The following is a 22295-nucleotide window of genomic DNA, read 5'->3' on the forward strand; positions in this document are numbered from 1 at the left end:
GCATCAGCACCTGCTGGGGCTGGAGACCTGCATAGCAGGCTGGGGGCCTTGCGCCTCAGGCAGCGGGGAGCCAGCAAAGGGTTCCGAGTAGGCAGGATGCTCGTGTCCGTCCGCCTGTGCAGGGCAGGGTGGGTACCGGGAGGCTCAGTAGCACGCAGCCAGGGCCTGCCACCTCACCCTGGCTCCTTCCACCCCAGGTCCCCAGCTGGGCCATGGACATGAATGTGCTCATGTCTGCCCAGCTGCTGATGGAGCAGGTGGCAGCGGAGGGCAGTGGGCCCCTCCTGTACTTGCTTTACCAGCATTTGCTCTTCAACTTCCACCTGTGGAGCCCCAGTGACTTTGCCGTGCGCCTGGGTAGGTGTGGGGCCTTGGATGAGGGACGCCACCGGGCAGGGTGGGGGTAGAGGTTCTGAGAAGCTCTAGCCCCGCTTCGGGTGACTTGAGGGGACCTGTCTTCCCCCGGGGCATGTGAGGGGAACATGGCCCTGTCCTGGAGGGATAGCTGAAGGGGCTCAGCTCAGCCTGGTGGCCTGAGGCCTCTGGTGATGCCCGCTCAGGCCACATCCAGTACATGTCTAGCATCGTCCGGGAGCACAGACAGAAGCTGCGGAAGAAGTATGGGGTTCAGTTCATCCTGGATGCGCTGCGCACCCATTACAGGTGAGGCTGCGGGGCTGACACAGCTGCCTCTGGCCTTGCGGACGGGGTCGACCCTCCCCCCCACCCCCCTCCAGCTCACCTGCCCACTGCCCTCCCTGTTCTCTCCCCTCCGCTGCCCTGCCTTCTCCTGGCCCTGGGTGGCTGCGCTTGCCGGGACCGGCCCAGCCCACAGCGGGAGCACCCCCTAGCGGCTGACGACGTGCGCACAGTGCAGACCTCACTCCTCGGCCTGGTGCGGGAGTTCCTGGTCCGGAGCTCCGCCACTGATCACTTGCAGGTCACGCTGAGCTTTCTGGCGGCTACAGGCGATGATGGCCAGGTAGGCTGGAGGCTGTTGAGGGTGAGACTTAGGTGCGGGGTGGGGTGTGGACCGTGTTGTGGGGAGCGGCCGGCCCAGAATGAGGCTTTGTGTCACTTGCCGTGTCCCCAGGTGGCGGGTGCTCTGGACCTGCTGCTGGCACTGCTGCAGGGCTCACCAGCACAGGAGGCTCTGGCTGTCTTCCTGTTGGAGCAGGGGAACCTTGAGGTTTTGCTGGCACTGCTGGTGCAGCCAAGGTCACTGTCCCTGCTGCCCGACCGAGTCTGCAAGGTACACCCAGCCCAACCCCCTAGCATCCATTTGACATGGCCCCTGCCTGAGGGCCAGGGAGGTGTGACTTCCCCTCCTCCAGTAACTCCTTCCCCAGTGATAACAAACCCCTTGTGACGCTACCCCCCCCCCCCCCCCCCGCCGCCCCAGATCCTGCGCAGATTGCAGCAGAACGAGCGCTTACCTGAACGGAGTCGCCAGCGGCTCCGGCTGCGAGAATACGGTCTCCAGGGTCTCATCGCCTGCCTGCCGGAGGGGGCTGCTTCGCCCCAGCTCTGCCAGGGCCTCTACAAGCTATTCCTGGGGGCAGGTATATATCTCAGTTGGGGCCAAGAGGCAGGCCAGGAGGAAGGGTGTGATGGATTCAGGAAACAGGGCAGGTGGACATAGGAAAGGTGTTGGTACAGGGGTCAAGGCTGAGCCAGCAGGGCTGGGGTCAATCCCTCAGAGTCTCTCTGGCCATCTCCCCAGATTGCCTGAACCTCTCAGATCTGTTGGCTGTGGTGCAGCTGTCCCTCCAGGCTGACCTCGGCGTCCGCCTGGACGTTTGTCGCCAGGTAAGTATGGGAAGTGAAAGCTTGCGGAAGAGGGGGCTTCTACCCTGGGGGCTTCGCTTTACCTTCCTGTGAGGAGCGCTCTCTGGAGGCCTCCCCCCATGTGAAGGCCCTAGGACGGGAGTCTGGGGGGGCAGACTGCTGGATGAGTCCCTCACTTGTTGTGCCCTGGCCCGGCAGCTTTTCCACCTCATCCACGGACAACCAGACGTAGTGCAGCTGCTGGCCCGGCAGGCCGGCTGGCAGGATGTGCTGACCCGGCTGTACGTCCTGGAGGCTGCCACAGCTGGCAGTCCCCTGCCCTTTCCCCCAGAGACACCCACATCCCCAGAGCCAGCCTTATGCAAGCCACCCACCGAATCACCTGAGTCTTCGGATGTCTTCCTGCCCTCGGAAACTCCCAGCCCCGACCCTGACAGCTTTTACCACGCTCTCTCTCCATTTTGTACACCCTTTGACCTGGGCCTGGAACGGGCCAGCGTGGGTTCGTGCAACAATGCGGGCAGTGGCAGTGGCAGTGGGACTCTTACTCCGGCCAGCCAGCCTGGCACACCTTCCCCACTGGATGGGCCCCGGCCCTTCCCTGTGGCCCATGGCCGCCATAGCTCTAGTCTCTCCAACGTGCTGGAGGACGGCAGCCTCCCGGAACCCGCCATCAGTGGGGATGATACCTCAAATACCAGCAACCCACAGGTGAGGCGGGTCCGCTCTCTGCCACTGCGGCACTCTAAGGGACACCTCTGGGACACAGGGCAGGCAGTATAGACTTTCCAGAGGTGGGGTCTTGTCTGACATCAGGGCTATAGGTGCTGGTCAGCCCTGGTGCTGCGGCCTCATTGCTGTCATCTGCAGTTGTGTTCCCGGGGTAGGGGGTCCTAGAACAGGACAGACGATGCTGAGCCAGAGTGGAGGCGCCAGCCAGGCTTTGGAAAGTCCTCAAGAGAGCCTGTAGGGCAGACACTTCACAGGGCCTGTGGGCATTATAGTTCTAAGGAATCTGCCTTGTGTTTCCAGGTTTGGGCATGGGTCTCTGCTTATTCTATGGCATTCCTCCAGAGAATTCCAGTATGGTTCTTGGGCCTGAGATTGCTGTGGGGCAATTTGTGAGCCAGCTCATCTGTTCTTAGGAGTCCTTGAAACCCCAGGATTCTGTCTAGAATATTCAGGTAGTGGCTAAGGCCCCTGCGCCATTCTTCCAGGCCCCAGGGTGTCTGCTGGCTGAATGCTCTGCCTCCAGCTGTCCCTACTAGTGGTCGGCAAGGCAAGGGGTGCTCAGCAGGGATAGTGTAGGAGCCAGCGCCTCCCTCCCACCCCCGCCCACACCCCCACACCCTTTTGTGCCCACAGCAAACCCCTGAGGAGGAGTTGTGCAACCTGCTCACCAACGTGCTGTTCTCGGTGGCGTGGCGGGGCGTGGAAGGCAGCGATGAGGCCGCCTGGCGGGAGCGTGGCCAGGTCTTCTCGGTGCTCACCCAGCTGGGCGCCTCAGCCACGCTGGTGCGCCCGCCAGACTGCATCAAGCGCAGGTGAGGAGACAGCTTGGCAGGGTGAGGGGCCTCTGGGACGCCTGAGGGGAAGGAAGACAGCCAGGCGGACACCTGAGTCCCTTGCCCACCCCCAGCCTCCTGGAGATGATGCTGGAGTCAGCCCTGACCGACATCAAAGAGGCCCCTGCTGGGGTCCTGGCCAGCCTCACCCAGCAGGCGCTTTGGCTGCTGCGCCTGCTGCAGGACTTCCTGTGCGCCGAGGGTCACGGTAATCAGGAGCTGTGGAGTGAGAAGGTGCGACAGCTCAGGGGCCTGTGAGGGCCACATGAGTCCGCGTGTTCACAGGAGCCTGCAGGCATCCGGCGTGGGAGGTGGGCAAGTGCACATGTGCACTCACGGGTGCGTCAGAATGGTGTCTGTGTGTGCAAACCCTACCTGGCCCCCAGACTTAAACCCTACCTTGCTCCCTCCCGGTGGGCTTCTGGCCTCCTCTGGTGGCGGCTGCCTGGAATGTGTTGGGCTGTAGCTCTTCGAAGGCGTGTGCAACCTGCTGGATCGTATGGGAGCCTGGCCACACCTGGCCAATGGCACAGCAGATCTGCGAGAGATGGCACAGATTGGCCTGCGCCTGGTGCTTGGCTACATCCTGCTGGAGGACCCGCAGGTGAGCACGGGGTGGGTTGGGGTCTGGCAGCGGCAGGCATAGGGAACCCGGGGTGTGCCTGGACGCCACCCACACCTGCTGCCGCCCACAGCTGCACGCCCAGGCCTATGTGAAGCTGCACTCGCTCCTGCAGACAGCGGTGCCCATGCGGCGCGAGGAGGCCTGCTACGTGCTCTCCAAGCTGGAGTCGGCGCTGGCGCGGGCACTCAACACCCCCACCTCAGAAACGCCCACCGAGGAAAGGGAGCCCTCAGCTGCAGCTGCCGCAGCCACGGAACGCTGCTCGTGGCTGGTGCCACTGGTGCGCACGCTGCTGGACCGTGCCTACGGGCCGCTGGGGCTCCAGTGGGGGCTGCCTTCCCTGCCGCCCACCAACGGCAGCCCCACCTTCTTCGAGGACTTTCAGGCCTTTTGTGCCACACCTGAATGGCGCCACTTCATCGACAAGCAGGTATTTGGAGGTGGGGGCCAGGGAAGAGAAACGGGGGGCTGGGAACCCACATCGAGCACTGGTGTCCTCTCCCTGCCCAATCCTTCAGGTGCAGCCCACCATGTCGCAGTTCGAAATGGACACCTACGCGAAGAGCCACGACCTCATGTCGGGCTTCTGGAATGCCTGCTACGACACGCTCATGAGTAGTGGACAGCGGCGCCAGAGGGAGCGGGCACATAGTCGTCGGGCTTTCCAGGTGTGCAGCCCGGGGCGGGGGTGGGGAGCTGCTCCACTCCTGTGCCCAGAGGATAGCTGGTGGGACAGCGTGAAGAAACCCGACGGGACAGGAAGCCGCCGGCGGGACTGACCCATTCCTCCACCCCCACTCCCCAGGAGCTGGTGCTGGAACCAGCACAGAGACGGGCACGCCTGGAAGGGCTGCGTTACGCGGCGGCACTGAAGCAGCAGGCAGCGCAGCACTCCACGGCTCTGCTCCACTGGGGGGCGCTGTGGCGTCAGCTCTCCAGCCCCTGTGGGGCCTGGGCCCTTAGGTGGGCGGGGCTCGGGTGGAGTCCGGGAGGGGCGGGGCGGGGCTCCGGGAGGGACCTGGACAGCGAGACTGCGTTTGGGGTGAGGCCTGGGAGGAATAGGCATTCTACAGACTTCTGTGCCCACCCATGACCACCATCCGGGACGTATCTGCAGGGACCCACCGCTTCCCCGCTGGAAGTTGTCCAGTGCCGAGACATACTCGCGCATGCGTCTGAAGCTAGTGCCCAACCATCACTTCAACCCTCATTTGGAAGCTAGTGCCCTGCGGGACAACCTGGGTGAGAGAGGGTGTCCTGAGCTGGATCTGCCCAACCTCAAAAGCCTTGCCCCGCCCAGCTCTCGCTGAGCACCCTTGGGCCTGTTGCAGGTGAAGCCCCCCTGACACCTACCGAGGAGGCCTCGCTACCTCTAGCAGTCACCAAGGAGGCCAAAGTCAGCACGCTGCCAGAGGAGCTTCCGGAAGACCAGCTCGGCGAAGATGAGCTGGCCGCGCTGGAGACCGTGTGAGTGGGGCTTGGAGAGAGCTGACCAGGAGTGGGGGCAGGGGTCTGTGCCAGGGCTAAACACCCCGAACGGGCTGTCCAAAATCAGGTGGGGGGTTGGGGAGAGCTGTCTAGCAGAATCGAGAGTGACTCTTTCGTAACTAGACACCCCCGGGCAGGACTGAGACACACAAACCAGACCAGCATGGGGGCCCCCAGAACCGGGGGAGCCAGGGGTGGGAGTTGGTGTCATGGCTAGACATTTAGGGGCTCTGGTTTGGGGTGGGGACTGGGGTCAGTGGGCACTGGACCCGGGACAGTTCCTCCCTCTCCTCTGGGAAGCATGAGAGTATGTTCCTCATGACGTGACGGCACTTGGAGAGTCTGGTCCTTGGGCTTATTCGGAAGGGGGGGGGTGGTCCTAGAGCCTTGAGCCTGAACCAGGTGCTGGCCCCCAGGATGCAGGCAGCAGAACTGGACGAGCAGCATGAGAAGCTGGTGCTGTCAGCGGAGTGCCAGCTGGTCACAGTGGTGGCTGTAATCCCAGGGCTGCTGGAGATCACAACGCAGCACGTGTACTTCTACGATGGCAGCGCAGAGCGTGTGGAAACTGAGGAGGGTGTGTCCTATTGGAGCTGGTTAGAAGGGCGTCAGGGGATGGCTTGCCTCTGGCGGGGCAAGGGTGAGCGACTCCTGCCCCTGATGTCTGTCTGCACAGGCATCGGCCACGACTTCCGGCGCCCGCTCGCCCAGCTGCGTGAAGTCCACCTGCGGCGTTTCAACCTGCGCCGCTCCGCCCTTGAGCTCTTCTTCATCGATCAGGCCAACTACTTCCTCAACTTCCCGTGCAAGGTGGGCGGGACCACAGCCTCATCTCCTTGGCAGGCCCCCAGGCCCCAACCCTGCCTCATCCCACCCCACACCCAGGTACGGAACCAGGTGTACTCGTGGCTCCTGCGCCTGCGCCCCCCAGCCCAAGGCTACCTAAGCAGCCGCTCCCCCCAGGAGATGCTGCGTGCCTCTGGCCTCACCCAGGTGAGAGGCCTCAAGTGTGGGGGGCGGGCAAGGTCAGAGCCCTGCGGTTGGGAGGAGTGCCGGACAGCCCAGCTGGCTCACCTCTTGCCTGCCCCTGCCCCCCAGAAATGGGTACAGCGTGAGATATCCAACTTCGAATACTTGATGCAACTCAACACCATTGCAGGGCGGACCTACAACGACCTGTCTCAGTACCCTGTGGTGAGGGTCCACTCCTTACCTCCGCCCCTACCCCTCTGGTCTGCCAGCCCTGGTTTGCCCCAGTGTAGGTGCTGTGGGGGCGGGGCGGGGGAGGGGGGGTGCCGCCTGACAGCTGGCTTCTGTTCCCTGCCCCTCCTCCCAACATATCCACACCCACTCTCCACCCTCCCCCGCTGGCCTCTCTCCTCCCTGAAGGAAATCCTGTTTATGGACTGTCTGTCCTGCTTCCCTGGGGTCCCTCTAAGTGGTGTGCCCCTATCTGGGGGCTCTGCCCATCTTCCTGAGGGTGAGGGTGGGGCAGGCTGGGCAGATAGGCCATCAGGACCCTCATGCAGCTCCTTCCCTGGGTGGGCGGCCAGTTCCCCTGGGTCCTGCAGGACTACGTGTCCCCAACTTTGGACCTCAGCAACCCGGCCGTCTTCCGGGACCTGTCCAAGCCCATCGGTGTGGTGAACCCCAAGCATGCCCAGCTCGTGAGGGAGAAGTGAGCGTGTGGGCAAGACCGGGCTTGGGGGCTGGGATGGGCCAGGGCAGGGCTTCTGCTGACTCTCCCGCTACCCTTGGCTGCAGGTACGAGAGCTTCGAGGACCCTGCGGGCACCATCGACAAGTTCCACTATGGCACCCACTATTCCAATGCGGCGGGCGTGATGCACTACCTCATCCGCGTGGAACCCTTCACCTCCTTGCACGTCCAGCTGCAGAGTGGCCGGTGCGGCCCGGGGGGTGGCTAGCAGGTGGTAGGGGTGAGGGTGGCTCGCTGCAGATGGGGAGAAGAGGCGGGTCCTCCAGGTATCCTGGGCCCTCCGGCTCCCTCCCTTTCCGCAGCTTCACGCTCGCCCTCCCTGTCCCCACCCTCCCCACCTCACTTTGGCCTGTGCCCCTCCCCCAGCTTTGACTGCTCCGACCGGCAGTTCCACTCAGTGGCGGCAGCCTGGCAGGCCCGCCTGGAGAGCCCCGCTGACGTGAAGGAGCTCATCCCGGAGTTCTTCTACTTCCCCGACTTCCTGGAGAACCAGAACGGTAAGAGCTGGTGCGGGGCCGGGAGGCCTGGGCACGGAGCACGCAGGCTGGGGGTGGCCAGGGAGCAGGTGACCGTGAGACAGCTGACCTCCCTGCCAGGCTTCGACCTGGGCTGCCTCCAGCTGACCAACGAGAAGGTGGGCGATGTGGTGCTGCCGCCATGGGCCAGCTCTCCTGAGGACTTCATCCAGCAGCACCGCCAGGCTCTGGTGAGGAGAGGAACACAGGCGGACAGCCAGGGTTGAGGGTCAGGGGTGGGGGTGGGGGCTCAGCCGTCCCTGGACTGACTGGCCCATCCCCGCCCCCAGGAGTCGGAGTATGTGTCTGCCCACCTGCACGAGTGGATTGACCTCATCTTTGGCTACAAGCAGCGGGGACCGGCCGCGGAGGAGGCCCTCAATGTCTTCTATTACTGCACCTATGAGGGTGGGCATGCGCTGGACTCAAGTGGGGGCTGGGGCACAGGAGAGGAGGGCTGAGGGTAGAGGGCAGAGAGGGAGCCCTGACTGCTCTGCCTACCTGCCCAGGGGCTGTGGACCTGGACCACGTGGCGGATGAGCGGGAACGGAAGGCTCTGGAGGGCATTATCAGTAATTTTGGGCAGACTCCCTGTCAGCTGCTAAAGGTAAGGCCAGCTTGGAGATTAATGGTCAGATATGGGGTGCCTGGGTGGCTCAGTCAGTTAAGCGTCTGACTGCGGCTCTCATGGTTCATGAGTTCGAGTCCCATGTCTGGCTCTGCACTGGCAGTGCGGAACCAGCCTGGAATTCTCTCTCTCTCTCTCTGCCCCTCTCTCACTTGAACATGCGCACACAATGTTTCTCTCATTCTCTCTCTCAAACTAAATAAATAAACTTAAAAAAAAAAAAAAAAGAGGGGCGCCTGGGTGGCTTAGTCGATTAAGCATCCGAGTTCAGCTCAGGTCGTGATCTCATGGTTCGTGAGTTCAAGTCTCACGTCAGGCTCTGTGCTTAAGGCTTGGAGCCTGGAGCCTGTTCAGGCTGTTCTGTGTCTCTCTCTCTCTGCCCCTCCTCTGCTCATGCTCTGTCTCTCTCAAAAATAAATAAACATTAAAAAAAAAAAAATGGTCAAGGATGCTCATGCCATGGTACTGACCGGCCACTTGTCCACAGGAGCCACATCCAGCTCGGCTATCAGCCGAGGAAGCAGCCCAACGCCTTGCACGTCTGGACACTAACTCACCTAGCATATTCCAGCACCTGGACCAGCTCAAGGCCTTCTTTGCGGAGGTGAGGGGAGGCAGGGCTTCATCTTCCTACTCTGTGAAATGGGTTTAACTCCACTGTCCTTACAAACTTCTTGGGGCAGATGGAAAACCTAAATCAAGACCACTGGTGTTAGACACCTTTGGAAAAGAGGTAACAGGAAAGGAATGTGGGAGTGGGAGTGGGGCACCTTGTTTGCCAAGGCCTGGACAAGGTGTTGACTCGCCTAACCGTCTCTGAAAACCTTAGGGAGACCAGAAGTAAGGGTCTTGGCCTTGGATGTTTCTTTCCTCACCTTCATGCTTACATCAGAATGCCTCCCGGCCCGACGTTTTTAGTTTATCCTCTCCTGCTGCCAGCAGGTTTGGGAATATGAAGTAACAGTAACAGGATTGGAGGACCAAGCTTGAGACCAAGCTTGAGATTCTGAAGGACCATCCTTGTCCGTCCCTGCATCTCACTTACTTTCTGAGATGCCCTCCTGAAAGCCCACTGATCTCTCTTGACTGTTTCTCAGAGGGACCTCTGCCTCTAGGATGCCTAGTCTGTGGCCACTGGGGGTTGAGAGGAGAGGAAAGAATGGCAGCCCAGGCTGTAGGTACGGGAGTGGGGCACCCGGCTGACCACGCAAGCATAGCTAGCCTGGTACTCTTACTCTGTAGGTCATCAGTGATGGCGTGCCCCTGGTACTGGCCCTGGTTCCCCACCGGCAGTCCCACTCCTTCATCATCCAGGGCTCCTCAGACCTGTTGGTAAGTGCACCAGGCAGAGCCCATCGTAGCTGCACCCCTCACTGACTCCGCCCCACACCCACCTCTGCCCCCTCTTGCCCACAGGTGACCGTGAGTGCCAGTGGGCTGCTGGGCACCCACAGCTGGTTGCCCTACGACCGTAACATAAACAACTACTTCAGCTTCAGCAAAGACCCCACCATAGGCAACCCCAAGTAGGACACAGGGATGTGGGCAGGGGTGGGCTCTAAATACCCTGTCCCCTGACTCGTCTTCCCACCCAGCCAGAGCGTGGGCCGGTGGCGGGGTCTGGCCTAGGTCTCTGAGGGCCTGGGTCTTCTTGGCCTGGCCTCACCTGTCATCCCCCTCACTGGGTCAGGATGCAGCGACTGCTGAGTGGCCCGTGGGTGCCAGGCAGTGGTGTGAGTGGGCAAGCCCTGGCAGTGACCCCCGACGGAAAGCTGCTGTTCAGTGGTGGCCACTGGGATGGCAGTCTGCGAGTGACCTCACTATCCCGGGGCAAGCTGTTGAAGCAACTCAACCGCCACCTTGGTATGGGCAGCCTTGGAGGTGGGGTGGTGCGGGTGGGGGTAGCTGGCCAGGGGGTGTGTGACTACTCTGTTCCATTTGTACCCTCCCCTCCCCATGCAGATGTAGTGACCTGCCTTGCATTGGACACCTGCGGCATCTACCTCATCTCAGGCTCCCGGGACACCACGTGCATGGTGTGGCGGCTTCTGCAGGAGGTATGCTGGGTGGGCAGCCCCGTGGGGCCCCCGTAAGTCCAGACCTGCCCTTCTCTCTGCTACCGTGAGCAAGGCTGGGGCTCCACGACCCTCCAGCTCTCTGGCTTTGGACGAGGCCATCACTTTCCTGAGCCTTAGCCTTCTCACTCAGGGGCCAGGGTAGTGAGATGTCCCCAGTTCTGAGCCAGCCCTGGCTCCCTACAGGGCGGTCTCTCGGTGGGACTGGCATCAAAGCCCGTGCAGGTCCTCTACGGGCATGAGGCTGCAGTGAGCTGTGTGGCCATCAGCACTGAACTCGACATGGCTGTGTCTGGATCTGAGGTGTGTGTGCGCCTGTGCCCAGGGGAGGCCAAGTTTGCTAGGCAATGCCCCTGGAGATTAGAGACCCCTGCCCAGCACCCTAAGCTGCCTTCCTGCAGGATGGAACTGTGATCATCCACACTGTACGCCGTGGCCAATTTGTGGCAGCACTACAGCCCCCAGGGGCCACGTTACCCGGACCTGTGTCCCACCTGGTGCTGGGGTCAGAGGGCCAGATTGTGGTACAGAGCTCGGCGTGGGAACGTGTCGGGGCTCAGGTATGGAAAAGGGGTGCTCAGACAAGAAAGGGGTAGTTGGTGTTCTGTCCTTGCTGACACCTCTTGCTTCTTCCAGGTCACCTACTCCTTGCACCTGTACTCAGTGAATGGGAAGTTGAGGGTTTCGCTGCCCCTGGTAGAGCAGCCCACAGCCCTGGCAGTGACAGAGGACTTTGTTCTGCTGGGCACAGCACAGTGTGCCCTGCACATCCTCCACCTGAACAAGTGAGTGCCACTGTTTATGAGTTCACGGGTCCTCAGGGTGGTAGTCACTGTAAGAAGACACCAAGAGGTGCTATCCCCCAGCCCACCCCCACCCCTCTCTGGTGTGCACCCACAGCCCCTTACCTGTCTGTGGGCACATTCTTCATGGCTGTCTCCTGTCCCACAGTGGGCAGAGAAGGTACCTGGGAGAATGAAGAGACACAAAGCTAACTTGCACTTGAGAGCATATCCCTCCCTCCCTGCAGACTGCTCCCAGCTGCGCCTCCTCTACCCATGAAGGTGCCCATCCGAAGTGTGGCTGTGACCAAGGAGCGCAGCCATGTGCTCGTGGGCCTGGAGGACGGCAAGCTTATCGTGGTGGGCGCGGGGCAGCCCTCTGAGGTGAGGATAAGGGCAGGGAGGGCCTCGATCGGGGTGGGGGGCCGACAGTCCTGGCCCACTTCTCCCCGATCCTACTTCCCCCAGGCGCGCAGCAGCCAGTTCGCGCGGAAGCTGTGGCGGTCCTCCAGGCGCATCTCCCAGGTGTCCTCAGGGGAGACAGAGTACAACCCTGGAGACGCGCGCTGACAGCCGTCACGCAGGCTCCTCCCCCGGCGGGCCCCGCCCTTGGAGGCCCCGCCCAGGAGTCGGTGGGAACCCGGAGGAGGAGGAGACCAAGAGGCCGCGGCCGGGGGTCGGCCCGGCTCCGGGGGTGGGCGGGACCCCACCCCCGCCCAGCTCAGGGATTGGTGGGCGATTCACTCCAGGAAGTCCCGCCCCTCGCCGGCAGAGGGGCCGTCCGGAGTCTGGCACTGGCCTCAGCGGCAGCACAGCACTTTTTTGCACAGTGTGGGGCGGGAGCCCAGGCTCCCCAGCCCCGCGTCCCGGCAGAGCACGGGGACCGGACTGTGGCCTTAATCTCTAAAGGCGGCCCCTCGCTCTCCCGGTCTCGGCAATAAACCTGGCCTGGTTTTGTAGCTGCTTCGCCTCCGAGTATGCATGCGCGCGGCGTCTCCGCCTGCCTAGGCCACCGTCCGGGCCTCGTGTCCCCCTGGCCCGTAAGCCCACCAGGGCGACTCGTTCCCTCCGCGTGGCCTCCGTTTCTCCAGCCGCGCCGTTCCGGTCCCTGTGGGCCTCCGCCACCGTTTCTCCCCTGCGGATGGCTCCCAGCTCTCAGCGCGCTCCCGCAACACCTCCGCACGTGTGCGCGTCCCTGCGCGGGGCGGGGCTAAGGGCGGCCACGCCCCCGCGCGCCCCCGCGCTCGGGCCTAGGCGGCTCCTCCGCGGGACCGCCCGCCTCGCGCCGGAGCTGGCCTCCCCAGGGTCTCCACGCAGCCGTCCTGGCTAGCCCATGGTAACCTGGCAGCGCGGAGCTCCGAGCCCCGCCAGCCCGAGTGGATCCCGGGAGCCTCCGAGGGACGGCCGCTCCAGGTCAGGAGAGGGGTGGGGACAGAGCCCCGGTCTCCCTGGACCAGTAGAACCGAGGGCTGCTTTTCTGTTCCCCCACCTCGAGGCCCGTGATCCTGCGGATGTCGCCAGTCGTGCCGGCGTCCGTGTGGGCATGTGCGGACGTATTTTGTGGTTTGGAGATGGCGCGCGCGCGCGCGCGTGTGTGTGTGTGTGTGTGTGTGTGTGTGTGTGTGTGTGTGGAGGTGGGGATTGGGGAGAAGAAGCTCCAGCCCCGCAGCAGCGCGGGGCGGGGGGGGGGGGGGTCGGGCAGACACGGGCCTGGCTGTGGCTAGGCGCTCTAGTCACGGGCCCACCTGCCAACCAGGATCCGGGAAGGGCCCCTTATATGGTAAGCGACCCGGTTGTACAAGCCCCACATGTGGCAAGGGCCACCGCCGTCTCTATCCCAGACCCACTTGCACACTGGGTGGGGAAGTGAGTTTGGAGACAAGGCCGGATGTGGTGGTGGATGTCAGGGAGTTAGAGGGCCTTCCCCCAGGTTTCTTGTCCATGCCTTCCGGGCAACATCCCTCCTCAGCCCAGAGGAGGCTTCTCTTACCCAGACCTTAGGAAGCTGGTCCCAGCAGGATCCGCCCCGTGGTCTACATGGGTCCTGGGACTGAGTAGTCCTGGTCTTGAGGTTTCTAGCCTCAAAGGCCTCTCGATTCCCAGATGAGCAAGGACAAGGGGGCCTCTGAGCCCATATACTCTGCCCTTGCTGAACCCACCAAGGAACCTTCCTGTCCAGTTTCTGAGCAGGAAGTGAGGGCTAAATACCGATCCTGGAAAAGTGGGGCCACAGTCGCTCCAGGGAGCCCTGTTTTAGAGACTTAGGGTGTGGGGTTCCCAGGCTCATGCTGAGAAGTCTGGGGGAGATTCCCACTAAGCAGGCCTCTGGTCTGGCTCTGGCTGAGGTGGGGATGGGAGTTGCTCGTCCTCCAGTACCATCCCTGGACTCAGACCAGGGGGTTGCTAAGGTCTTTGAGATAGGGAAGTTTCCAGCCTGCTCTCCTCCATCCTGAGCTGCCGGCTCCTCTAGCTTTGGCCAGTGGGGGCTTAGCTCTGTCAACCCCACCCCCATCTGACACCGGCGGAAACTGGTCCAGGTTGGTGAGTGGGGAAGTGGAGGGGGCGGTGGTAACCAGCCCTGGGGTGAATCAGGATGCAGTGAGCCAAGAGAGGGGGACAGAGGCTACCAGGGGACTCCTGACATCAGGCCTGAGGAATTTCTCCCGTCTCGCTACACATAGCCCCTTTTGGACTCCAAGAAGTGTCCCAGCTCCTTTGCCTAAGTGTTGGAATGACACTCCAACATCTTCTCCAAGAGATGCAGTCCATGGGAGCACTGCTAGCCAGCAGAGCCATGCTTCACAACTCCAGCCACAGGGAAGGTAAGCTCCACGTGGGTAGGTAACTGTCAATCGAAGTTTGGGGGCACTGGGTAGGTGGGTAGGTCACGTACAAGTCCAGTTACAAGTTCTGGAGTCCCTGTACCTTGTGCCTTGCCTGCACCGGATTGTGGAAATAACTGGCCTCCAGGCAGAAGTGAGCAGCAGCATTTACTTGCCTTCCAGCTCAGCTTTATTTTCTACAAATCTACAAGGTCTCGTGTGCAGAAAAGCCCCCGTCGGGACCACCATGAATCCATTTGTTCTCCCGGACTTGGTGGGAGAGACAGGACACACAGTCTAATGCCCCAGTAGACAGAGGAAGTAGAACAGGAGCCAGGAAAGGGAGAGACTGGAAGAGATCAAGGAAGTCTTCCCCAAGTAGGCGGTACCTGCCAGTGTGTCAGATGGAGAGGGTACAACCACAAGAGCAGACGTCTGGAAACCTGGGAGAAGGGTACACCTGGGAAGGGCTAGGTGTCCAAGAGTGGCGAGCAGAGGGGAGGCTGCGAGAGATGGCCAACCAGCTCCTGATGCCATGCTATGAGTTTTTGACTCTATGTAGTAGGGACTGTTGTTTCAAACCTTTTGGGCAGCAAAGTCTAAGTGAGGCTACCCAGGGATCCTAGCCTTGATTCCTTGCCCTTGATCCTGTTTGTCCTTTCCTCTACAGATAAGACCTGGAGGGTACAGGGCAGGGACAGGGAAGAGGTATGGGGAGGGGGAGCCCTGGCCCCCAATACCTCCTCCCCATTCCCTCCTGAGCCTCCAGGGGCCTCAGGCAGCATTATCCCTGTCTACTGTGCCCTCCTGGCCACTGTGGTCCTCGGTCTGCTCGCCTACGTGGCCTTCAAGTGGTAAGTAGTCTGGGCACTGCCCTGTGGCACACCCTCCCCAGCTGGACTCCCAGCTAGCTCCCTCTGTCTCAGTGAAGGCTGGAACAGGTTGGCGGGTCCCCCCTGCTCCCCACAGCTGGCGCTCCCATAAACAAAGACAGCAGTTGGCCAAAGCTCGGACTGCAGAGCTGGGGACCTTCGACAGGGACCAGAGGCACGGAGACAGTATTGTTTTCCTGGACAATCCTAGCGGTCAGGAGCCCTGCGCCCCCAGTCAGGGTGAGCCCCCTTTCCCAATCTACAGACTTTCACACCTGGCTGTGCCGTAGCACCGGCCCATCTGACCCTGTTGTGCCCCTCACGTCTCCCACCCTAGGGCCACATCCTGAGCTTGGCTGCCGCCTCTACCTTCACCTCCCTCAGCAGCAGCAGGAGGAAGTGGAGCGGCTCCTGGAAGTCTCAGACGAACCTGACAAGGGCTGGCAGGGTCTGGCGGGCCGCCTGGGCTACCAGACTGATGCTGTGGAGGTCATGGCCCAGGACCAGGTGCCAGCCTACACCCTGCTGAGGGACTGGGCTGTCAAAGAAGGCAGCGGTGCCACTCTCGGGGTGCTAGAGGACGCCCTGGCTGCCATGGGCCGCGAAGACGTGGTCCGGGTTCTGCGCCCCCCAGCTGAGGGCTGCTCTGTGGTGTGAGCGGTGCCGGCACAGCCCGGCCGCTCAGGGAATCTGCTTCGGTGCTTTTCCTTTCTTGGGCTTCCTGGCACTGGTGGCCTCAGCCTGCCTTGCTCTGGGGGAACAGAGAAGATCCGGCCACCACTCAGCTCCCCTTGTCCGGCCTTCCTCCAGGACGGGGACCAGGATGTGGGGGGGGGGGGTCAGCAGTGAGGGGTGGTCCTGCCCTCCTCCCTGCCCCACCTCCCCTCACTTAGCCTCAACTGGTTTTTCTATTTTTGTATCTCGTATTAAAGGCAACTTTGGACTACTGTGCCGCCTCTGACTCCTTGGGCCTGAGAGACGGTTGGGTTGCTAGGAGGCAGAGGCCCAGAAAGAGAAGAGGGTCCGCGGGAGGTGGGAGGAGCACGTGAGGTGGCAGGCAGCATGCTCCTGTAGAAGATGCGAGCACTCTGGAGGCACAGGCTGGAGTTCACATCTGCACCTTGCCATTCGCTGGCTGTGCGTGTCAGGGAGCGATTTTTACCTTTCTGAACTTGAGCTTTCTTAGCTGGAGAACAATACACAGAATAGCACATTTGGTATCCCCCCCCCTTCCCCCCCCCACCGCCCCTAGACTCTCAAACTGGCACTGAGGGGCCTGGGGTTTGAGACCATTTTGTGACTTCTGCTGTGACTGGCATCAAGAGGAGACTGGAGGCAGACTGGCCCTGGGAAGCCAGCTACCGAGGGCCTCAGGTCACTGCTAGTTGAGAAAAAGGAAGAAAGGTCTCCTTGTAAGACCCATGCTCCAGAGGGAGTTGCAAACATGCTTCCACGGCTGCTTCCGTGATCTCCACACAAGCCAAGGGCAAGCGGGTCATCCCGCCCACCTGAGGGGCAGTTGAGAGCAGGGCAGCTGCAACCAAACCGCCTGCACCCCATGCATCCCCTCCCACCCTGAAAGGAGGAGTGGGCAGGCTGGTACCGGCCTTTGGAAGGGTTTCCTACGACGGATGGGCCCTGCTCAGGAAGGAGCAGGGGCCACCATCCTGACATCCATGAGGCTCAGGGCACGTAACCAACACAGCCACCCGAATTCAGGAGTCATGGGATTCCGTGGTGGCCTAGGGAGGCCTTGGGGAGATCCTGTCCTCTGGCTGACAGAGGTGACTGGGGCTGGCTGCTTAAAATAAGGAAGGGGAGGTTTATAGCCACCTCCAGCCTAAAACGACCCCTGGGCAATAACCCAGGAGGGAAAGCAGGAAAGGCCCAGCATCTAGTCCGCTAAAGTGAGACCGGTGCACTTGACCTCGCAGCTACTTGGGCAGGGAGTCGCCCACCCACAGGGCTCTCAAGGATTGGACTGGCGATGAATGTGGAAGCCTGTGCCGAGGGGCACCGAACAGCTTCTGTATTAGCTGGTGCCCCTTCTCACAACCGAGGGGATTGGAGTCTGAAGTGTCAAGAGGTGTGTGGAAGGGGAAAGATTTTGGGAACACTAGGGAGCTAAGATAACAGAATTCCTCTTCAAAGGTGTCCTGTCTGAAACTCTACAGCTCCCTGGTCACCACCCTTTAATGGGAGGCCACCTAAATTTCCTTAGAAAATCTGAAACCTGGAGCCTCGGGTCGAACCGTGAATTTGACTTGGTTGCATGTGAGCAGCAGCAGAAGACAGGGCTGCTCCCCTGCACCACGAGCCCACCCAAGAGAGAAACGCTCCCTTTTAATGTGCATGTTAACTGAAACATTCTGAATAACTCTCAGATGTTAAGAGGGCTGAATCAGAGTCCATCCATTCGATATAATATGTGCTTTAAACAGTTTTGAAGGCTGCAGCATGGGAAAACACTTTGTCTATATTGTTAAATAGTGGGTCTAATGATTAGGACTTTAAATGGGGGGTTTTTCGCCTTCATTAACAATGAGGATCTGAGGAACCGAATTTTCCTCATCCAAACAGCACCAACTCCCGTCCTCAGGGTCGTAAGGATCGAATGGGCACGACCTGAGCATGAAAAATGCCCAGCATAACCCGCGTAACCCGCAGCAGGCGAGTGCACACCAATCCACACCGATCCACTTGGCCCAACCGAGACTTAGCAGGCAGCAGCCCCTTCCCCAAGGGCGTTGCTGCAGGAAGCAAAAGAGCCCTGGTGAGGAAGAGATGGGACCAGTCTCTTTGTAAAGATAGCCCCAGATGGCCTGAAGCCTTCGGCTCTCCTCACAACGCTGACAACTGGTGCATCAAAGGGTGGCGGGAGGGGGTTTGCCACTGAGCCCTGCATCCTCCAGGAGCTGCCCACTCTCACAACCCGTGCACTGTACCCTGTAGTGTCCAAACCCAGTGTCAGGATGCATGGTGGGGAAGGTCAGGGAACCCAAACATCAAAAGAGCGTCCCAGTGAGCTTGGGGAACTCAAGTTCTGGAGGGAAAAGGGCCAATGCCCCTCCTCAGCCAGGAAGTATAAAGGGGAATTCTCATGCCCTTCTCCAGACTGACTTATTTAAAACTGAAGTAAAGAAGCCCAGAGGCCCACCTCCTTGCTCTGGAATACATGTTAAAGCTGATTCCACCCTGTATACAGGCACAAGATCCCAGGGCCAAAAGTGTCAGTCACAGTGAGACCTGTTGGGGACAAGGCCTGTGATGAACTCCAAGTTCAAGGATTAACTTTGGACTTCACACACCTATGGCAACCGTCGCTCCTTTCTCCAGTGACACCACCATATAGAAACATGCTTGACTAGCTTTTAGGGAACACACGTGTCAAGTTCTTTAATTGATTTTATTTTTTACATAAAAAGTTCAGTAAAAATTGGATAAAGTAAAGTGATTTTAAGCAGTAAATCAATCTTATCAACATAGCACAAGGCTGGCCAAAACCACAAGGCAGCCTGCTTTGGAATATTTACATGATAACAAATTAAACCTTGCAGGAGAACTTAAACTGTCCTTACAAAGTCTTCCTGTGATCTAGCACGTAGAGGCTAAAAGCAAAACGAAAAACAAACAAAACCAGGAAAAAACAAATTATTTTCAATATATTCACATATACATTAAAATATAATACAGATCGTCAGGGTGAGGGGTCGTGGGTGGGGATGCGCATGGGTCTGTGCGCTGACAGCACCGCCAAGGAGGAGACCCAGGTTTGGGAGTGGGGCTAGGCCTGGCCAGGATCTTAGCAGGGTCCTTCCCTAAGCCCTTGCCTCTGATGGGCCTCCAGCCACACCCCAACGGCTAGTGATCAGGGATCACTTGTTGAAGATGGAGCTCATTTTCCTGGTTTTCAGTTGAAAACCTGTGGGTCTGAATTCCCCAGGGCGACACGTCACCGGTAGCATAGCCCTGACAGAGGGGTGGGGCGGCGGGCCCGCAGGATTTCTCCGAGTCTGTCCTACCTGCTCGCCTGTCCTCCCACCCTGGCCCCACCAGTCACTCTAATTCAGTGTCCTCTTTGGGTTTGTAAACAGCCCCAAACTTCTGCATGTACTTCTTAATATACTCCTTGGTTTTGTGTTTCACATTCTCATTGCACTCCAGGTCCTCAGGGTTCTTACAGTACTTCAGCTCCTTATTCATAACGCCGTGAGTCAGCTGTCCAGGACACAGGAAGAGAGACCACAGTGGAAATGATTTTAGCGGGGGAGGACCAGCCTGGTGCCTCAGGGCCCTTCTCACCAAGACTGAGGTTGAATCAAGAGACAGGCTGGGGCAGGCTGGTGCTGGGGTCAGCAGAAAGGGGAAGCTCAGCTCTGTAAGTCTGTTAGAAAACACCAACCCTATCCTCAAGTAGGGTGCCCTCTCTTCCCAGACCTTCCCTCTCTCTTCCTGGGTCCCCAGCCCAGGCTTCTGGCAAAGAAAAGCCACTTTCTGTGGTGAAAGGTACACGGTTTTCCCAGAACACTGCCAGACCACAAGCAGAGGGGAGAGGGGATACCTTGCGAGCTAGGTGTTTGAAGTCTTCAGTTGTGGTGATTCTTCCCACTTTGCAGTCAGGTTTCCGGTAAGGGTTCAGGCACTGGACGATGAACTGGGACATCTGCAGGCAGGAGAAAATGCACACACTGCTCAAAAGTCCAGAGAGGGCAAGGGCCTGTGCTGGGGAAATAATCAGACAGCCAATCCTTCCCTTCTCACCACTCAGTCTGGCTGGTTTAGACGGAAGGATGCTACTCTGCCGGGGAGGGGCGGGGGGAGGTGGCAAAAGAGAAGATGACCCTAGGTTGGGCCCGGGAAGGAAAGTGCTTCCTGGGGTAGAGGGAGCAAGCCTGACTTTGAGCAGGAGGGGGAGAGCCAGGGCAGGACTCCTCTGCTGCATCTCATGGTAGCCCCAGGTTTCAGCTAATAAATCTCAGGTGCTTGGCACAGAGTGGAACTGAGTTCTCTGAGCCCTGGAGGCATAGCAGAGAGAGTGTGCAAGTGCTACCAGCAGGAGGCTCAGCAACCCCAGAAACACAGGCATTTTGTTATAGAAGGTCACTTAGATTCTGTGTGAACTTCTTTTAATTTTTTTTTTTTTAACTAGGCTCCACGCCCAATGTGGGGCTTGAACTCAGGACCCTGCGATTAAGGGTCACAAGCTCTGAGTCAGTCAGGGACCCCAGCGTCACACTTCATCTGATTCCTACAACACAACGTGAAGCACATGGAAGTGCGTGTGGTGTGACAGCTGCTGGGAGAGGACCCAGGGTAGGACCCTCTTCAACACACAACTCCAGTGTCCTCCCGAGCTGTAGTGTCTGTCCTACCCAGTGGCTCTCAAAAGAGACCCTGGCACAGGACCTCCAAAAGTATCTGTGGTGCTAAGATCCCAGGGTACAGAGGAAGCAAAGAGGTCAATGACAGCCATTTGGTCAGGAGGCACCCTGGACAGGGTCTACCCATCCCTGAAACTCAGGGAAGCTCAGGATGTTCAAAGAATAAGGCTGTATCACGAGGCAGGCACTAAACAAAGCTGCTGGTGGGCTGGGCCAAAACACCAATAATTTCACTCAGGGACAGCAAGAAACTAAGTTTTATCCCTGGAAAGAGCTTTTATTCAACGTTTTTCTACGGCATTCTGGCCTCCATACTCTCTCGCTTCAATCCACTTCCCCAAGTATAGCCAGGGAATTCCTTCTTCCCAGCTTCAAGTCGGCAGTGGGGCCCTGTGACTCCCAGACACACAGACCCTGTATGAAGAAGCACGAGACTGTTCAGTCTCATCTTCCAACACCCCTCACATACCCTGTGCAAAACCCCCAGACTACTTACAATCCCTTGGGAGGGACGAGGCTTTCTTTTACTCCTGTACATTCTACAGCCTGAAGTTCTATCCCTCCTGATCCACCCGGTCCATTCCTACCTGCTACACAAGAGCCCTTCGTGACACCCTGAACAGTGACCTCTAGCCCTGTGCTGGCACACTCCTCACACAGCCGCCATTACTTATTTACAGGTCTGTTTCCTCCAACAGTCAGTGAATCAAAACTGGAGTTTAGAACCTAGATGCCCGAGGCAGACCAGGCTCGTGGGCTGACAGCGGGAAACACACACTTCCAGTAGCATGAAGAGGAGCTGCTTTCTCCCAATCCTGTGAGGATAAGGCAGCCACCAAATGAGAAGTCATAGAAACAGGACTGGACTTGGAGCCAGAGGGCCTGAATTCAGGTTTTCTGTCTAGAACTTGCCTTGTCTGAACCTTAAGAGGTCCACCACCTGCGTAAGAAGAATGACAATTCGTCTTGCCTACCTCAAGAGCTGTTACAGGGATGAAATGACAATGGATATGAAAGTGCTTAATACCTACCTGTAAAGGACCATTCCAACGTGCCCTCGTCACGTGACAACTATACAGTCACAGAAGCAAGGGAACGCCCAAAGGCATTAGGACAAGAAAGGAAAGGGCTTAAGCTTAGGCCTACAGAGCTTAGTGCCCACACCCACTAAACCTTACCTCTTTTCTGAATACTTCTTTGCTTTTCTTAGCCAGCTCACTGGAGGTGTCTGCTTCTGCTGTCTTAGGCTTTTTTGATGTCTAGAAATGCAAAAGAAAACACAACAGTGGTGGCATGAGACGTCATGTCAGTGATGCCCTGCTGTTCCAGAGCCTCCTTTCTTTCCCCAGCTGGGACACCTGACCCCATTCAGGAGCCTAAGTGGGCATGGCTTGGAGTCAGCTCGGCTGCTGTCACCCCAGTCTCACCGCATGTTTCAATCCTGGCATCTGGCTCTGGTCTCCTTCCTGTAAACCAAGTTCTTTGCCCAAAGTCAAAGTTACATCCTTGATGTAGCTATACATTTCCAGTTGTTTCAGAGTCCCCTTCCCTGAGGAGGAATGTGCTGTGTGACAACGGACCACTCGGGTCCCTGTTCTGCGCTTCAGTACCCACACTGTCAAGTGAGGCTGGGACTCGGTGAGCCCCACCTCTCCTGGCTCTGACATTCTGTGATTCCAGGACAAAAGAAAATGCTCTGAAGACCTTTCACCACACAACTGGAAGGTCAGACCACACCACTGCCCTCAGCCAGGCCTTTCCACTCTCCGTGGATACTCGTCACCTCTCCTCCAAAGGCAGAACCAGCCAGACTGCAGGAAAACAGTCTCAGCATGCAGGGGAGGCTCCCTGGAGGTTGGGATCTCCAGCTCGGGAATGGAAAGCCTAAAGACATATCGTAGTACTGGGGGGGAAGGAGACCAGGGTCATCCAAGTCAGTGAACAGATGAGAGGATGCTAAGACACAGAAGATACTCCATCCGAAGCTGGTAAGATGATGACAAACCTAAAAATACTCCCTCTTCCAGCTGTGCTG

General features: G+C 59.1%; 3 protein-coding genes across 9 annotated transcripts in view; 2 read left to right on the plus strand and 1 right to left on the minus strand.

Annotated features, from left to right (window-relative positions):
- The window catches only part of NBEAL2 (neurobeachin like 2), a 29778-nt gene extending 17634 nt beyond the window's left edge, over nt 1-12144 (plus strand). For 4 of the 6 annotated variants that reach the window (XM_023248189.2, XM_023248202.2, XM_003982191.6 and 1 more), the window contains 34 exons: nt 198-357; nt 561-663; nt 829-982; nt 1094-1252; nt 1403-1562; nt 1724-1809; nt 1987-2499; nt 3154-3332; nt 3428-3587; nt 3820-3957; nt 4049-4408; nt 4497-4646; nt 4784-4941; nt 5096-5220; nt 5310-5445; nt 5883-6043; nt 6143-6459; nt 6565-6660; nt 7020-7144; nt 7231-7371; nt 7552-7682; nt 7782-7891; nt 7991-8108; nt 8210-8307; nt 8816-8932; nt 9571-9660; nt 9745-9854; nt 10019-10191; nt 10291-10385; nt 10590-10706; nt 10805-10963; nt 11040-11188; nt 11434-11569; nt 11654-12144. In XM_023248189.2, coding sequence (XP_023103957.1) covers nt 198-357; nt 561-663; nt 829-982; nt 1094-1252; nt 1403-1562; nt 1724-1809; nt 1987-2499; nt 3154-3332; nt 3428-3587; nt 3820-3957; nt 4049-4408; nt 4497-4646; nt 4784-4941; nt 5096-5220; nt 5310-5445; nt 5883-6043; nt 6143-6459; nt 6565-6660; nt 7020-7144; nt 7231-7371; nt 7552-7682; nt 7782-7891; nt 7991-8108; nt 8210-8307; nt 8816-8932; nt 9571-9660; nt 9745-9854; nt 10019-10191; nt 10291-10385; nt 10590-10706; nt 10805-10963; nt 11040-11188; nt 11434-11569; nt 11654-11755 — 5286 coding nt within the window. In that variant the 3' untranslated portion in view covers nt 11756-12144. Of the gene's footprint in view, nt 1-197; nt 358-560; nt 664-828; nt 983-1093; nt 1253-1402; nt 1563-1723; nt 1810-1986; nt 2500-3153; nt 3333-3427; nt 3588-3819; nt 3958-4048; nt 4409-4496; nt 4647-4783; nt 4942-5095; nt 5221-5309; nt 5446-5882; nt 6044-6142; nt 6460-6564; nt 6661-7019; nt 7145-7230; nt 7372-7551; nt 7683-7781; nt 7892-7990; nt 8109-8209; nt 8308-8815; nt 8933-9570; nt 9661-9744; nt 9855-10018; nt 10192-10290; nt 10386-10589; nt 10707-10804; nt 10964-11039; nt 11189-11354; nt 11570-11653 lie in introns of those variants that run through there. The other 2 variants (XM_023248199.2, XM_023248209.2) reach the window with 2 other exon arrangements.
- A 300-nt stretch (nt 12145-12444) lies between these two features.
- Nucleotides 12445-15826, plus strand: LOC101096707 (death domain-containing membrane protein NRADD-like). Its single transcript, XM_006928694.5, has 5 exons — nt 12445-12598; nt 13867-14007; nt 14678-14861; nt 14977-15119; nt 15217-15826. Exons 2-5 carry the CDS (start codon nt 13917-13919, stop codon nt 15534-15536), a joined length of 738 nt encoding a protein of 245 aa, XP_006928756.3. The 5' UTR covers nt 12445-12598; nt 13867-13916; the 3' UTR covers nt 15537-15826.
- Nucleotides 15827-18519: 2693 nt separating this feature from the next.
- The window catches only part of SETD2 (SET domain containing 2, histone lysine methyltransferase), a 127149-nt gene continuing 123373 nt past the window's right edge, over nt 18520-22295 (minus strand). For both annotated transcript variants that reach the window (XM_045049437.1, XM_045049427.1), the window contains exons 19-21: nt 21439-21519; nt 19441-19542; nt 18520-19097 (exon numbers count right to left, since the gene is read on the minus strand). In XM_045049437.1, coding sequence (XP_044905372.1) covers nt 18936-19097; nt 19441-19542; nt 21439-21519 — 345 coding nt within the window. In that variant the 3' untranslated portion in view covers nt 18520-18935. The remainder of the gene's footprint in view (nt 19098-19440; nt 19543-21438; nt 21520-22295) is intronic.

This window comes from Felis catus, chromosome A2, assembly GCF_018350175.1.
Source record: "Felis catus isolate Fca126 chromosome A2, F.catus_Fca126_mat1.0, whole genome shotgun sequence".
NCBI lineage: Eukaryota > Metazoa > Chordata > Mammalia > Carnivora > Felidae > Felis > Felis catus.

What these genes read in the sequence shown, in the direction of transcription:
- LOC101096707 (XM_006928694.5), top strand. Translation starts at nt 13,917, where the DNA reads ATGACACTCCAACATCTTCTCCAAGAGATGCAGTCCATGGGAGCACTG. An exon ending in CAACTCCAGCCACAGGGAAG is followed by an intron (nt 14,008 to 14,677) that starts GTAAGCTCCACG and finishes TTTCCTCTACAG; the next exon opens with ATAAGACCTGGAGGGTACAG. An exon ending in GCCCTGCGCCCCCAGTCAGG is followed by an intron (nt 15,120 to 15,216) that starts GTGAGCCCCCTT and finishes CTCCCACCCTAG; the next exon opens with GGCCACATCCTGAGCTTGGC.